Genomic DNA, 17,597 nt, shown 5'->3' with positions numbered 1-17,597 from the left:
AACTTATTAATCTCTCAGACCAGTGAATCTGCACGCAAACCAAACCAAGATCCAAGCTCTCAGCTGATTAGTCACACCATGTTTGGTTCACTGTGTCATAAACATTTCAGTAGCAAACATGATTATCTTCCAAGGACTGATTTCTGGCATTCAGAGTCTGAACACTCAGGGAGAGGGGAAGACTAGAAGCACCCTAGCTTGAGAATGTGTCAGCCTTTCTCCTGGCTCCCATGCAATTTCTAATCCAGGATAAGGGTCTATAAAATGCTTTGCTGATTACAGTAAATTAAAACAATTAATTTATTGAGTATCTAAATGCTTTATAGAGGTAATCTCGGCTGGGAGAGGTGGCTTATGCCTATAATCCCAACCCTTTGGGAGGCTGAGGTGGGCGTATCACCTGAGGTCGGGAGTTTGAGACCAGCCTGACCAACACAGAGAAACTCCATCTCCACTAAAAAGAAAAAAAAAAAAAATTAGCCAGGTGTAGTGGCGCATGCCTGTAATCCCAGCTACTCGGGAGGCTGAGGTATAGAATTGCTGAACCCAGGAGGCAGAGGCTGCAGTGAGCCAAGATTGCGCCACTGCACTCCAGCCTGGGCAACAAGGCGAAACTCTACCTCAAAAAACAAAACAAAACAAAAAGTAATCTCATTTAATTAGCATAATAACTCTCAAAGATGGGTAATAGTCCCATTTTACAAATAAGGAAACCAAGGCACAGACAACTTGAGTAATTGCTCAAGGTGGTAAGAAAAGTCAAGGTGCTAGCAGCATTGCAAAACACCTAGGAGGGTTTCCCATCACTACTACTTATTCCCCAAAGGTGAAAACGTTTATCTCTGCACAGCAGCCAACTTCAGGGCAGAGAAGTCACCACTCACAGGGAAAGGACAAAATGGACTTGGGTTATACCCTGAGAAGAAAGCAAAAACTCTCCCCTCAATCAGCTAAAGCATGGCGAAGAGCACACTTTTCCCCCGCTCCTACACCTCAGCTCCCGCACACCTACTAGCAGCCCTCGTCTTGATTTTCATCCACCCCAATCCTACACCCTCCAAGGCTCACTCCCGCAGATGCCTCCTCCTGAGTCTCTTTTAACTTTCACTATGGCAAAACTGTGTCCACCTCCCGGCCACAGCACGTTATCTGTATCCCTATGGAATCCATCCCAATCTCCTATGTTAGTCTTATCTTTGCTACCTGCTACTGCATGCTTTTGGTCTGTCTGCTCCACACCTCTTGAGGACAGTGTTCCGAGGCAGGACTAAGGATTACGCGTATTTACATTTTCTACTGTGGCTTATATTGAGTAGATGTTCCAGAAGTATTTGTTCAATGAATGGTTATCCTAATATCAAAAGGGCCCTCCCACATCCCTACCTCCAAAATGACCCATTGCCTGACTTTTCAGAACCTATATAGTTGAGGAGGATATGTTTGCAACTACCCTAAGTAGCTAGCAAGAGACATACAGACCCAAGTCGGTATTCTGTTCCAGGACTCACTCCTCTGGGGAGTAAGTCCAGTTAAATTCTTTCTCTTCGTTTTCTTTCGTTACTAGCATAAGCGACTACTATTACACTAAGCAAAGAGGAATGGGAGATATCAGAGACTGTTTTAAAACACGGCATTTGAATCTGTTAAACATTAACTGATTAAACTTTCACTGATTACAAAATATAAAATACACAAACAATACAGCAATGTTTTATAATTTATACACTTCTTTCCTATACATTATCCTCAAAATAGTCCTTTTACTATAAGTGAGGTAACTAAGGCCTAGAGAAATAAAGTGACAGTCATAGCTTACATTTCTCTTGTAGGAAATGGAGCCAAATATTGGGACTCCAGATATACAACACTGCTTCACTTTGAGTAAAACTCAACAACTGCACGCTTATTTAATAATGAAGAACAGATTTTTTTTTTTTTTTTTTTTTTGAGACGGAGTCTTGCTCTGTTGCCAGGCTGGAGTGCAGTGGCGTGAACTTGGCTCACTGCAACCTCCACCTTCTGGGTTCAAGCGATTCTTCTGCGTCAGTCTCCCGAGCAGCTGGGACTACGGGCGCCGGCCACCACGCCTGGCTAATTTTTGTATTTTTAGTAGAGACGGGATTTCACCATGTTGACCAGGATGGTGTTGATCTCCTGACCTCGTGATCCACCCGCCTCGGCCTCCCAAAGTGCTGGGATTACCGGCGTGAGCCACTGCACCCGGCCGATAGATTGATATTTTTAAGTATATCTGCTTTGCCATCTTAACAACTAAATTATCTGTTTCCCAGTGCATAAAGGGCTCAAACAACTCAATACAAAGAAAACAAATACTCTGATTTAAAAATGGGCAAAATATCTGAATAGACATTTATCAAAAGACATACAAATGTCCAAAAGGTATGTGAAAAAATGCTCAATATCACTAATCATCTGGGAAAGGCATATCAAAACCACAATATTATCTCGTACAGTTTTATCAAAAAGACAGCCAATAAGTGACTCTAGCAAGGATATGGAGAAAGGGGGGTCCTTGTACACTGCTGGTGAGAATATAAATTAGTACAGCCACTGTGGACACTCCAAAAGTTTGGAGGTTCCTCAGAAAAAACTAAAAGTAGAACTACCATATGATCCAGCAATCTCACTGTTGAATATATATCCAAAAGAAAGGAAATTGGTATACTGAAGAGACTGATTTTACTCCCAAACTTACTGCAGCATTAGTCACAATGGTCCAGATAGGAATTAAGGCTGGGTGCAGTGGCTCATGCCTATAATCCCAGCACTCTGGGAGGCCAATGTGGGTGGATCACTTGAGGTCAGGAGTTTGAGAGCAGCCTGGCCAACATGGGGGAACCGTGCCTCTACTAAATATATAAAAATTAGCCGGGCATGGTGGCACACGCCTATAATCCCAGCTACTTGGGTGGCTGAGGCACGAGAATCGCATGAACCCGGGAGGTGGAGGCTGCAGTGATTTGAGATCACACCACTCTACACCAGCCTGGGCAACAGAGCAAGACACTGTCTTAAAACAAAACAAAACAAAACATACAACTCAACCTAAGTGTCCAACAACAGATGAATGGATTAATGGATTTTAAAAAGTGGTATAAATATACTACAGAATATTATTCAGCCATAAGAAAAAACGAAATCCTGTCATTTGCAGCAATCTAGATGAAACTGGAGGACATTATGTTAAGTGAAATGAGGCAGGCACAGGAGAGACAAATACTGCATGTTCTCACTAATATATGGGAGCTAAAAAAAATTGAACTCATGGAGACAGAGAGTAGAATGATGGTTATCAGAGGTGGGAGAGGGTAATAAAGAAGGATAATTAGTGGGTACGGAAATACAGTTTGGCAGAAGGAGTAAGATTCAGTGTCGGTAGTACAATAGGGCAACAAGAGTTAACAATAACTTATTGTATATTTCAAAATAACTAAAAATGTAATTGGAATGTTCCTAACACAAAGAAATGATAAATGCTTGAGGAGATGGGCATTCCAATTACCCTGAATGATCATTACACATTGTATACAGTATACTTGTATCAAAATATCACATGTACTCCATAAGTAGGTATACTTATTATCCATAATAATAAAAATTTTTATAAATAAATAATTTGCTTCCCCAAGTAACACTTTGCTTTTGGTTTGTCAGATGGATACCAGGTGAAACTGTCAAGTCAATGAGGTCTTAGCTGTCTTAGCTGCTCCATTCTCTCTCCCTAGTCTCTCTGCCCTCTGCATTCTTCCACCAACCAGTGCTCCCACCATCGTCTATCAAAGACCCACATGGTTGTGGATTCCAACAGGCCCCGGGGATCCAAGACAGAGAGGGATCATAGCTCCCATAGTTGGGGACTGTGACTTACTTAATTCAAAGTATTTTCATTATCAGACATTTAATAATACATCCCAGAGCTGAGAGTATGCTGTCGGCAGTAGTTGGTAGGGATACAAGATGACGACATTCTCTCTGACCTCAAGGAGCTCATGCTTTGGCAGAGGAGAAGATGTGAGAGAAACCAACCATCATTCAACCACACAGTAGTAAGCACTACACAGACATGGGATGGAAGTGCTGCGGGAGCTGGGAAAAGGGTGGGTCATTCTACCCCAGGTGGGCCCTCTGCTCCTTTTCTGTTCCCTACTTTTCCTACATCTATGGAGCATGTGTCAGGCACCACAACAAGCTCTGGGCCCACAGGAAAGACTGAAAGGTTGGGCTGATGGTTAAGAGAGAGGGTCAATTTATAGGATGGTATTTCAGGCACACAGTATCTGGGAAAGAGAGACTGAACTGAAACTGACTGACTCCCTTAACAGCTGGGTGACTTGAAGCAAATTACTTAACCTCTCTGAGCGTCTCTTCTCATTTATTTCATTCATTTAACAAATATTTATTAGATACCTTCTGTGTGCAAGGCACTAGGGATACAACAGTGGTTTTTGTTTGTTTGTTTGTTTTTCTGAGACACTGGAGTGCAGTGGCATGATCTTGGCTCACTGCAGCCTTGAATTCCTGAGCTCAGATGATCCTCTCACCTCAGCCTCCCAAGTAGCTGGGACCGCAGGCGTGTGTCACCATGCCTGGCTAAGTTTTGTATTTTTTGTAGATACGGGGTTTTGCCATGTTACCCAGGCTGATCTGGGGCTCCTGGGCTCAAACAATCTATCTGCCTCAGACTCCCAAAATGCTAGGATTACAAGCGTGGGCCACTGTGCCCTGCCACAGCTGTCTGTTTTTTTTTTTTTTTTTTTTTTTGAGATGGAGCATCGCTGTTGTTGCCCAGGCTGGAGTGCAGTGGCGCGATCTCGGCTCACTGCAACCTCTGCCTCCCGGGTTCAAGTGATTCTCCTGTCTCAGCCTCCTGAGTAGCTGGGATTACAGGCATGCACCACCATGTACGGCTAATTTTGTATGTGTTTTGTATTTAGTAGGGGTTTCTTGACGTTGGTCAGGCTGGTCTCGAACTCTTGACCTCAGGTGACCCACCCGCCTCTGCCTCCCAAAGTGCTGGGGTTATAGGCATGAGCCACCACGCCCTGCCAGCTGTGTATTTTATTTTTATTTTTTTTTGAGACGGAGTCTCGCTCTGTCGCCCAGGCTGGAGTGCAGTGGCACAATCTCCACTCACTGCAAGCTCCGCTGCCTCCCGGGTTAACGCCATTCTCCTGCCTCAGCCCCCCTAGAAGCTGGGACAACAGGCACCTGCCACCACCCCTGGCTAATTTTTTTTGTATTTTCAGCAGAGACGGGGTTTCACCGTATTCACCAGGATGGTCTCGATCTCCTGACCTCGTGATCCGCCCGCCTTGGCCTCCCAAAGTGCTGGGATTACAGGCGTGAGCCACCGCGCCCGGCCAAACTGTGTATTTTTAAAAACCTATCCTTGTGGCACTTAGGTTCCGCTGAGGGAGGCAGACAATAACAAATACAAAATTTAAATCCACAGTATACAGATGGTGATATGTGACCTGGCAAAAAATAAAGCAGAGTAAAAAGAAAGGGAGTGCCCACTGTGGGGAGAGGGATATTAAAAAGTTAAGGGTAACATCTGAGTAAAGGCCTGGAGGAGACCAGGGCATAAGCCACGTGGCCACCTGGGGGCAGAGCAATCCAGGCAGAGACTGTCAGTGCACAGGCCTCAAGGAAGAGGCAGTCTGGTGTGTTCAAGGCACAGCACAAACTGGTAAGGCTAGAGAGGTGTAGAGGAGACAGGGTGCTGTTAGAGATGGAATCCGATAAGAGGGCCAGGCTGAGCAGGCCTGGTAAGCCATTAAAGGAGCTTGGGCTCTCACTCCCAGTGAAATGGGAAGTTACTCGGGGTTGGGGGCGGGCTGCTTTGAGAACAGGAGTGACATGATTTGACTTCTTATCTTAAAAAGGAAAATGGGTGAAAAACTGAGACTCGAGAACGAGGCAGAAAGCTTGGAGGGCAGTTACAATGCTACTGCAGCAATTCAGATGCTGGCATTTGGACCAGGCTTGTGGTAGCAGAGCCAGTAGGAAGTGGTTGGATTTGGTATATATTCTGAGACAGAGCAGGTAGGACTGCTTGATGGATGAGAGATGAGACGTGGAGAGTAGGAGAAAGGGGTCAAGAATGACTAAACAACTAGAAGGAACGAGTTGCGGAGCTGCCACTGACTGGGTCGTGGAAGACTGAAGAAGGGATAGGAAAGAGCTGGAGAACCGTGTTAGACATGTTTGAGATGCCTAATTAGGCTTCCAGTAGTGACATCAAACAAGCAGATGGATATATGGGCCAGAGTTTAGGACAAGTTCTGATGTGGACTGTGTTTTCATCTCCAGCAAGCCACATGGCTGCCTGGGGGCAGGGCAATCCAGGCAGAGATACAGCCAGTGAAGAGGTCTGGAGGAGGAGCACAAGGCCCACTTGGCTAGAGTGGTATGCAGGAGAGAGTCCATTTCATTATGTGAGTTAAAGTTACCTTGGGCAAAGCAATCAGCAGTGATTAGCACACAGCAGGTATTCAATGATCAAGGTTCTTTTCCTTCCCCTTCCCGGCCTGGCCCAGTCTCTACCTCCTGTTCATCTGAGACTTACTTCCTCAGCTCAGATCAATGTACTAAACATCTGTTTCTTCAAGGTACTACAGGAGCCTGGAAAATGAGAGAGACCAAGCTGGCTTGGGCTCTTGACACTTGGATGGTTCTTTAGCCGTGCCAATTTCAGGTCGTCCCCAGTAGTACTCACTTTGACTCGTTTCAATATTCCAGTGAAAGGGCAAGAAAAACTATAACATTTCCCAAGACTAGATATATATTTGAATTAATAAAGCTGGTTAGAGTTTGAACTTCAAACCCTTCCATGATGTTTTTGTTTAAAAATAAAGCAGACTCAAAATAGTAACTTCCATTTTCACGTGACTAACAAATAGCAATTGTGGATTTTAGATCTTGGTACACTACATTCCTCCTGGAAATAGATCGGAATAAGTCAAATATCAGGAGTTCTGAGAAACAAAGGTCTCTGATTTGGGCTCCAGTCTCACTTGACAGACTATGGGGGAAAAAGTTACACTTAAAACTCTTCATTCTGGGGTGGTAAGGAAACGTACGCAGTGTTCTGGGTCCAGAGGTAGAAGGAAAACTACACGATATTTCACAAAATGCTCAAGACAGTCTCTGTGGTGTGTAGAAACAGGCAAATGTTTACTTAAAACTTGCAGTTCAGTAAGGAAGGAAATCTAAGACAGCTTTTTAAAAAGGGAAAAGGAGGCCAAGTGCGATGGCTCATGCCTGTAATCCCAGCACTTTGGGAGGCTGAGGCAGGCGGATCACCTGAGGTCAGGAGTTTGAGACCAGCCTGACCAACATGGAGAAACCCTGTCTCTACCAAAAATACAAAACTAGTTGGGCATGGTGGCACATGCCCGTAATCCTAGCTACTTGGGAGGCTGGGACAGGAGAAGCACTTGAACCTGAGACAAGAGCGAAACTCCATCTCAAAAAAAAATATATTAGCTGGGGTTTGTGGTGGGCACTTGTAATCCCAGCCGCTCAGGAGGCTAGGGCAGGAGAACTGCTTGAACCTGGGAGGCAGAGGTTGCAGTAAGCTGAGATCGCGCCGTTGCACTCCAACCCGGGCAACAAAGCGAGACTCTGTCCCCAAAATAAAAAAAAATAAAAAAGGCAAAAGGACAGTGACCTGTGTCTACCCCAAGAGCCAGCTAGAACAGCTTGCCTGGTGGTAGAACAATAGTCTTGCAGGCAATGGCAGGCAAAATTCCCCTAGGCAGCTGTAAAACACTGGACCGACCGCTAAAGCTCCTATTACTCTCTAGGCTTGGGACCCAGGCAGCCGTAAATCATGACAACCATCAGTGCGCTGTGGAGTGAGATCATCTGCAGGGATTCCTTAATGAAACGTGATGACTTCTCTGGCACTCCAGCAATTGGGGTGTGCTGAGGACACCACATTTTTCTCAGGAGGCCAGTTATCAGCTTTTCCACATGTTCTCCTAAACTAGCAAACAAAACAGCCCAGGTGGCACCATGACACCGACCTCAGGACTGTGCTGAGCTAGCTAGATAGCTTGCTTACTTTTCCTTGTTAAGTTCTGGTTAAAATGCACTGTACCAACTGCTTATTAAAGTCTTACCGTGCATCAAGCAGTTGCAGGCACCAAGGAAACAAAGACAGAAAGGATTCTCTTGTTTGCATGAATTCTGCTCCTGAATTCACAGTCCAATAAGTAAATGCGTCTGAGTCAAAATCAGACTTCCTTGTAAAAACAAATATGGCCAGCCAGGTGTGGTGGCTCACACCTGTAAACCCAACACTTTGGGGGGCCGAGGCAGGTAGATCACATGAGGTCAGAAGTTCAAGAACAGCCTGGCCAACATGGTGAAACCCCGTCTCTACTAAGAATACAAAAAAATTAGCTGGGCGTGGTAGTGCATGCCTGTAACCACAGCTACTCGGGAGGCTGAGGCAGAAGGATTGCTTGAATCCAGGAGGCAGAGGTTGCGGTGAGCTGAGATTGTGCCACTGCACTCCAGCCCAGGTGACATAGTGAGACTCTGTCTCAAAAAAAAAAAAAAAAAAAAAAAGAATGTGGCCCTTCTTCGTTCTCTCAGGCCTGGGGATGTGTGGAGGGGCGTGTCCACAAGCAAGGCCTAATGGCACGTGTGGATAACCTGATGGAGTTGGCCCCAGGATGTGCTTCCCCCTTTATATTCATGTAGGAATAACTGCTATACTTTATACAGTTTATATTGTCCCATTAAATTCTAACACTGTTATGGAATTTTTTGGTGAGAATCACTCTCCCCATTTCAGTTGACACTAAGAAAGATCAAGAGACTTGCCAAGCCCACCAAGTTAGTTCATAGCAGCATCGAGATTATAAACCAAGTTCTCTGATTCTCATCCCAAAGAAATAGAGAACTTGGTTTATAATCTTACTGCTCTGCAAGACCTCCCCTGGTGACAGATGGTTCACCTACCTGTTCTTGAACTGCTTCTGTCTGCGCTCAATTTTTCTTACCCATACCTCCAGCCTGCCTTTGCCTCAAACTTCCCATCTCCATGAAGGCCAATCTTCTGCTTTTCCTAAGCCAATGGTGGTAAGTCTGGTCTCCAGACCTGCAGCATCAGACTCACCTGTGAACTTGTTAGAAACACAGATTCTTAGGCCTCACTCCAGATCACTCAATGAGAAATTCTGAGAGTGGAGTACAGCAATCCGAGTTTTCATGAGCTTTCCAGGGATTCTGCTGTATGCTAAAGCTAGAGAACCCCCTAAACTAAGCTAAAAAGCTAGGTACCTCTACAGTCCCTGTGTGGCCCCACCATGATCACCGGGCCCCACAGACACAAACTCCGTGACTAGAGAAGAAAGCCATTTGTCTGGCACCATGCAGCAGTGAAAATATGCAGTCACCTCCACTAAAATTTTTCAGGGCCAGCTTAGGCAAAAGCTTGAGGCAGGAGGTAACAGGCCTCCCCTTTGTGGTCTACCCTTCATAATGATGGCCCCTTTTCCTCAATCAGTGCAACGGCATTTAATTCAACCCCTCCCACCTCATCAGACCCAGCTCTTGACTCTTAGATTAGAAGCCCACCACAATGGGAGTGGATGTGTTGATACATAACCCTCTTCCCTAACCATGAAATGTAATGAAAGGCTCCAAGCTCTGTTCAAGAGGGTAGATAAGGGGTACTTCATCTAAAGTAAATGCTAACAATAAAACGTGAACTATGCAATTGTGCTGCTTTCTACAAATTACAGAACGCTTCCATAACTCTCATAAGGATCACAAAAGCTACTTTTGAAACAGACACTAGAACCCAGGACTCCTGATTCACTCCCCTAGGGGCCTATCTACTGTAACATGCCAGACATATAAATTCTTGTTAGTCATCTAATGGGGCTATTATAAAAGTTCTGGTCACTCTGTAAGGGCAGGGGTCCATGTCACCAGAGCACACTGCCACATAGAAAGAATTTCTTTGTTGCAAACCCAGGCCATTAGAAATAATGCAGAGACACATGGTTAAACAAAGGATAACTTCCTGAATCCAAAGCATCAAGTTTACTGAAAAGGGCAGGGGACAACCTTTATGGTCTGACTTTTCTTTGTGGAGTTCTAACCATCCTCTTATCTACTCCCTTGACTGGCTAACAGGTCTGTAGTCTTCTCTCAGAAGAATGAAAGGTGGTCATTCTCTTATTGTTTTAATGTCTATTGCAGCAACATTTGGAGGAACAAAAAAGACCCGCAGAGGTAGAACTGAGGTTCCCGCACAATCACTCTTTGCCCATCAATATGGAATTTATGTTGAGTTCTAAAATGCACAAAAATTGCATTTGAAAAATGAGAAGCTTTCAGAGGTCGGAAGTGCGCGCACACACACACACTCTTCCATATGTTCCAGAGAGGTGGAAATATGCACAAGAAGAATCTGATGACCCTCCCATTCTGCCTCCTTTATTTTCATTTCTTAGAAACTCTTTCTATTGGAACATCCCTTCCCATATTTATTTATATCCAGGGATAGATTCCTGGAGAAGGGAGAGGGAGTAAGATTCACAAAAGATCTAATTTGGAGCACTAATAATTACAGCAGCTGAAAAGCATATGAAAGCAAAGAGCCCTGTTAACAAAACACTATCAGGGCACTTCCCAGAAAACAGCCCAGCGATGAGATTACTACTAAAAATAATGAAGACAAGAAGAGCCAAAACCAAATCTCAACTATGCAGACAGACTTGCAGAATTTTTCACCTTCACTGCTACAATGAGCATTTTTTAAAAAGAGCAGTAGACTGCATGAGTTGACAAAGGAAGAAAAACAAAAGATAGCAAGAGACTCATCCTGGACACCCAGTTTCTATTCTGTATTCATAACTCTACACCAGCAACAGCAGCTCAAATAAGGCACAAGGTGGGGTCCTGGACAAATTCACACATGATCAGACCAATTATCCACGCTGCACTTCTGCACACAGTAAACACCCCTGACCTGCACCACCTCTGCACCTCCCACCCCCATGACCGGGATAAACCCCACCATACCCTGAAAAGAACCCTGCTTTTTTTGTGAGAACCAGCCAGAGCCTAAGCTGTCATTACACAGCAAAAACCTAGCGAGAACAAAAAGCCAGCAGCAGACTGATGTAGAAAGCCCAGAACATACCTGAATTCTTCAAATGCAAACATGACCTAGTAAAAGCCAATTTCCTTAGATTGTGTGGTAGTCTTTTTGGTATGGAGGACAACCATTTAGTCAGTCAGATGGTGCAAAGTGCAGAAAAAAGAGGCGGGGTTTCCACACCCCCCAATATTCTGAAGTAAAAGGCTTTCTGCAGACAGGGGCCTGCAGCCTCCAGCTCCGCCAGCTGCTGACAAGCAGCAGCTAACAGGGGAGGCAGCTAGAAAACCATGTGATCATTCCAGCAAGTCTGATTAATGCAGTGTATGCTTAGGCTCCAGGCTGGGAACTGGATTAGTCTAGAGAAAGAAGTCGAACCCAGGGCATGCCTGGGATCCTGGGTAAAGCATGTAACACAACCCGCCCCCCACCAGAACTGTGCAGGTTGGGGAGAGAGGAGAGAAGGTTGAAAGGAATGTGATTGCAACCTGTTCCGCTGTGATCTGCCTAATTACCTCACCTTCCTGTGGCTGCTGCTGCTGTAAGATCAGGCATGACCAACATTATACGTGAACGTAAGTACTGAAAAATTCTGCAGAATTCTGTATTTTACCATTCCATTATCAAACATTATTTTAGCACAAATGCATAATCTGTTTCAGAATCACAAAAGTCGCATTTTATGTCCACCACTTTACCATGACCAGCGTGACTTTACATGTCACTCCTTATTACTGATCTAATTTGATTATTCATTTATCGAGTATATAATATGTACCAGGTTCTCACCAATTCCTTGAAGTACAAAAATTGCTATAATCATTTCAGAAGAGACGAAAAAGGAAACGAGATGCCAGCCCCCAAAAGAGAAATGTTTATCAGGCTGGCAAGACTTGGCAAATGAGCTGAGGCTGTATTCTGAAACTTGCCATGAAGGAAAATCTTCAGCATTCAGGTTGCAACTCTTTGTGAAATAAGCAAGACAGATCTCAAATAAAAACCTGTGAGTCACTCTTGACTTTTTCTCTCTCCCTTGCACCACCGTGTCATCAGTCACTAACTATAATCGACCTGGAAAAGGTGGCCTGAACCTGCCCCTTTCCCCTCACCCAGCCACGCAGCCTGGGTATGCCCTCAGGGTTCCTCACTCAGGCTTTGGCCTTAGGAAAATTGCCCTGGTTGATTTTTAGAGAAGGGGTGGAAGAAGGAAGACCAGTTACTAATTCTGATTTTGATGCCCCTGTTTAACCCTGCATTATAATTCCTCACAGCTCAAGAAATAAAGCTTTTTAAGCCTCATCATGACATACAAAGTCTTATTTCTCCAATTCTTTCTTCCACTAAAACTCTTCACAAACCCTCAAATTCAGTCAGACATTCACAGTTCCCAAAATCTGTCAGGACCTCCTTTCTCGGGCCCATGGACCAGCTGGGTAAGGTTCTTCGCTGCTCCCTAATGTGAGCTGCTGCCCATGTGCTGCTCCCTCACTGCTCCCTCTCCAAGGGGCTGAGATTCCCACAGGGCGGTTCACTGCTCTCTCTCCTTGGCTGCCATCTGCATGGCATCTGACATTCTGTTTGCCTCTCCTGCAAATCTCAGAGTTCCTTGAGGACAGGAATGTGTGAAGTTAATTTCTGTATTCCCAATGCCTGGCACAGCACTTGACGAAAAGGAATTATTCACATAAGATTTGTGGAATGAACCTCTTTTGCCTCAGCTTTTATTAGGGAAAAGAGTGATCCAGTACATGCGTTTGCACGAAGGTGCTCTGGGACAAATGTATCACTCTTCATACAGTTATCTCTGTCTCAAAGAGAAGCAAGAGAGTCCAGGTCTTGACTCAAAGAAATGCAGTGACAAAGGCCAAATGAGGTAGACTGATGAGTGAGGGAGGTGTCTGGGGGAATCCTGTGGTCCCTCAAACCACACAGCAATCACCTAAGCTGATCTGAAATGTCTTCTGCAGTATTCCCGACCAGCCTCTCCCTGAGACCTTCTGGTGATGGCAGCCTCTTGGCAGAATCGTAACAGCAAACACAAAATATTCAAGTCAATAAATAACTCAGTTTTAAGTCCCAGATCTGCCACTTACTCTGTGATCATTAACAAGCTACTTAAATTCCCTGGGCCGTGGATTTACCCTATGTAAAACCAGAATAATATTGATACTGCCTGTGCCTCTCTCATAGGAGTGCTGCAAGAAGCCAATAAAGTAGGAGTTGGAAAGTTCTCTATCAAATATATTAAGTTATATAAATATCTTCATCAGCTTTATGATCTCACAAGATGATCTCTTACTGGACAGCTCTGATGACTGGGTGGTTCTTCCTCATGAAGAGACTACTACTCCTTGGAAGTATTCTGTCTGCTCAACGGGTGGCTCATTTAATTTTGTGGAGACCTCTAGACTCTCTGCCTGCTTTCCACCAGTGACTCAAGACTCTCCTTTTGCAGGTATAACCAGCACCTTTCAGAGCAATTCATAAGGTCCTGGTAGAAGGCAGTTGGTAGAAATGGTGAAAAATCAAATCCCAGCACCAAGCTCATTTTACGCCTAGTATTAAGAGATTCTCCCAATTTACTAATAAGGAGACGGAGGCCAAACTGGTTAAGGAACTTGTCCAGGGTCATACAGCTATAAGTGGCAGAGTAATGACATGGACTCTGGCTGAGCTAACTCCAACATGCTCTCCTGGTGTCCTTATACCAATGATCCAACCAGCTCAGGTTGCCTCCAGAAAAGGACTCATTTGATAAACTGTCAGGCAGCCTGTGGCCCTGCAGAGGTGGTGGGACACTAATCCTTTTGGGCTATTTTATGTAGCTGGCCAGGTGAATCCCCAAATTTCATGGCCAAGCAAGAGACCTGCAAGGGCTAAAAAAAAAAGTGCCTCAACTGTTCCAGGAAGTGAGAGGTAGACACCTCAGCTGACATGGCATTGGGGTCCAAATGGGAATTGACTCTGCTTCAAAGGCTAGAAATCCTCAACCACTTGATAACATCAAAGAGTCAGAAACAGAAATATCAGTGAGGGTCCGTGACTCCTGAAAACTCAGCTCCACTCCTGTCTGCAATAGGGCTCAAAAAGGCACTTCTGTGACCACATAATGTGTTTTGTTGTTGTTGTTTTTGTTTTGTTTTTTGAGACAAGCTGGAGTACAGTGGCACAATCTCAGCTCACTGCAACCTCTGCCTCCTAGGTTTAAGTGATTCTTGTGCCTCAGCCTCCCGAGTAGCTAGGATTACAGGTGCGCGCACCACACCCAGCTAATTTTTGTATTTTTAGTAGAGATGGGGTTTCACCGTGTTGGCCAGGATGGTGTTGATCTCCTGACTTTGTGATCCACCCACCTTGGCCTCCCAAAGGACTGGGATTAACAGGCGTGAGCCACCGTGCCTGGCGTTTTTTGTTTTTTTTGTGTGTTTTTTTTTAAAGGCATTCCAAGCCATTCACCAACAACTCAGGCTCAGATAATGCACATTCCTACTCTGGGACTTAATTTCCCTTTGTACCATGAAAGAATAGCCAGATGCTAATTTTTTTATTAATAAATAAGTAGTTTTTTTTGTTTTGTTTTGTTTTGTTTTGAGACAGAGTCTTACTCTGTCACCCACACTGGAGTGCAGTGGTACAATCTCAGCTCACTGCAACCTCTGCCTCCCAGATTCATGTGATTCTTGTGCCTCAGCTTCCCCAGTAGCATGCACCACCATGCCTAATTTTTATTTTATTTTATTTTTAGTAGAGACAGGGTTTCGCCATGTTGGCCAGGCTAGTCTCAAACTCTTGGCATCAAGTGATCTGCCCACCTTGGCCTCCCAAAGTGTTGGGATTATAGGCATGAGCCACTGTGCCCAGCCAATAATTGTCTTATTTTTAAAAATAATACTTCCATGGAACCCTAATATGTACAACTGATCAAGGTAGAATAGTTCTAGCTGAAGAAGGTGGAGGGGCCCTAGAGTCCCTCCTGCAAGGCCTTCCCTCTCTCTACCAGGACAGGCTCAGCCTGAACACACTGGCCCGAATGACTCTGGCAGTTCCTGTTGGCGCTAATGATCTGTGGGGCTCTCCCAGCTACAAACTGTCACACTCACCCTAGTTAATCTGGATTCACTTCCTCTTTCTAGTTTCATTCCTAAGAATACCGTCCCTACCCCCAGTGGTTCCTCCTGCCAAGGCAGAATGCTCATCTGCAGTTACTGGACATGTGAGGGGCCCGGGACTTCTCCAGAGAAACAAACATGGAGACACTGATACAAACACAAATATGAACAGGAAATGTCCCTGGGTTCCTGACAATGTGGGGAAGCTAAAAGAGAATATTTTAAACAAGTGTCCTTAGCTTAACCGGTACCTTAGTTTTGCAACCCATGTCTTTTCATATGAAATGGTCAATTGTCCAAGAAAAATAATTTATGATTTGTTAGTACTGAATCTCATTACACTTCACTTAGAGGCCAATAAACAGAGAGTTTAAGGCCCTGATGTCCCGTGGACTTGAAACCTTACAATCAACATTTCCTCTGCCAGTTTTTTAGGCTGTAGGCACACAGCCATGATGGACGTGCAGCAAAATAAGGACTGAGCATCTGAACAGAATCTAATGTGCCAATCAAGTAAAAAAAGAACTCTATTTCAACATTTACTAATATGCACATTCACTTCTGTGCTGTGTAGGGATGAAAGAAAAGAAGCCACAAATGGAAGTCAGCTATGATCATGACTAAAAATACTATTCTTCTCTCATGGCCCAATCAAGGATCTTTCCAATGGCCAGGGGGGCTGAGCGGTAATAAGAGGACTTCAACAGTGTCTTCAGAGGCCCACTTCTCCCCGGTTTCACTTCTACACCCCTAATTAAGACCCTTCTAGCCTCCACCTGATCTCCCGCCTGTCTTACTCCCTTCCTGCACACAGTTACCAATCCCACCACACTTGCCAGTTAAAAAACCCACAATTCAAAAACTAAAAATAAGGTTTTCATATGATCCAGCAATTCCACTGCTAGATATACGCCCCAAAGAAAAGAAATCAGTATACCGAAGAGATACCTGCATCTCACGTTTACTGCAGCACTGTTCACAACAGCCAAGATTTGGAAGCAACCTAAGTGTCCATCAACAGACGACTGGATAAAGAAAATGTAGTCCATATACACAACAGAGTACTATCCAACCATAAAAAAGAATGAGACCCTGTCATCTGCAACAACATGAATGGACTGGAGGTCATTATGTTAAGTGAAATAAGCCAAGCACAGAAAGACAAACTTCACATGTTCTCACTCATTTCTGGGAGCTAAAAATTAAAACAATTGAACTTGTGAGTAGAATGACAGCTAAAAATTCAATTTAAATTAAAAATCAGAATAGGGGCTAAACATTACAACAATTGAACTTGTGAGTAGAATAGAGTGTAGAATGATGGTTACCAGAGACTGGGAAGGGTTGGGGATGTTAATGGGTAATCAATGGGCAGGGGACTTATTATATTTTATCTAACTATTAAAATATAGTTAGAATGAATAAGAATCAAATGCTAGTTATCTGATAACACAATAGGGTGATTAGAGTCAACAATAATTTATTGTACATTTAAAAATAACTAAAAGTATAAATGGAATGTCCGTAACACAAAGAAATGATAGATGTTTGAGGTGATGGATACCCGATTTGCCCCATTTGTAATTAGTTATTACACAATGTCTGCCTATCTCAGAATATCTCATGTACCCTATAAATAAAAATATCTACTATGTAACCATAAAAATATAAAAAATAAACCTACCATTCTCTTTTACTGCCTGCATAATAGTCTCAGCCCCCAGACTTGGCATTTGGCTCCTGCACAATCTGACCGTTCTATGCTTCAACCCAACTCTCAAACTTGCCAACCTGGCCCCTCGGCATGGTCCTGCACTAACTCCGCACCCTAACCATATCACCTCCACCTGTGCTGTGTGGAGATGAAACACAAGGAGCCACAAACGGAAATCAGCTATGAACATGACTAAAAATACTATTCTTTTCTCATGGCCCAATCAAAGATCTTTCCAATGGCCGGGGACCCTTGGTCCTGGGTCCATAGTGCTTCCACCTTCTCTCCACAAGTGGCTATGGAAAGGCATGATTCTGAATCCAGTTCTACTCCTATCTCCCTGAGAAGCCCTGGGCAAATTCTCACCAGTCTAAGTCTCAGTTTCCTCATCCTAAAATGGGGAAGACAGCATGTATTTTGTGGGGATGCTGTGAAGTGCCTTACACACATTCACCACAATCAATGGTAGCTAATATCAAATATGCCTCAAAAACCCATCGAGTTTCCCTCCTGACCAAAACCAGTCTCAACTGATCTCTAAAACTCCTGAATTCCTATCATAATCAATAACCATTTTTAAAAACGTTCACACATTGTCTTATGCTGAACAACTCCGTTCATTATGTGTCTT

The 17,597-nt window shown here is 44.2% G+C and overlaps 1 protein-coding gene across 9 annotated transcripts in view; it reads right to left on the bottom strand.

Annotated features, from left to right (window-relative positions):
* Nucleotides 1-17,597, bottom strand: part of EVL (Enah/Vasp-like) — a 173,531-nt gene that overhangs the window by 117,031 nt on the left and 38,903 nt on the right. For 3 of the 9 annotated variants that reach the window (XR_013396535.1, XM_077941702.1, XM_077941705.1), the window contains exons 1-2: nt 11,189-11,412; nt 8,995-9,158 (exon numbers count right to left, since the gene is read on the bottom strand). The exons of 3 other annotated variants lie outside the window; for them this stretch is intronic. Coding sequence is in view for 2 of the 6 variants with exons in the window: in XM_015144476.3 (XP_014999962.1) it covers nt 11,189-11,211 (23 nt within the window). In the remaining 4 variants the exon portion in view is untranslated. Of the gene's footprint in view, nt 1-8,994; nt 9,159-11,188; nt 11,413-17,597 lie in introns of those variants that run through there. 3 more of the 9 variants (XR_013396531.1, XM_015144476.3, XM_077941703.1) reach the window with 1 other exon arrangement.

Source organism: Macaca mulatta, chromosome 7 (assembly GCF_049350105.2).
Source record: "Macaca mulatta isolate MMU2019108-1 chromosome 7, T2T-MMU8v2.0, whole genome shotgun sequence".
Lineage (NCBI taxonomy): Eukaryota > Metazoa > Chordata > Mammalia > Primates > Cercopithecidae > Macaca > Macaca mulatta.
The sequence above is the reverse complement of the archived record's forward strand: the minus strand, read 5'-3'. Positions and strand labels throughout refer to the sequence as shown.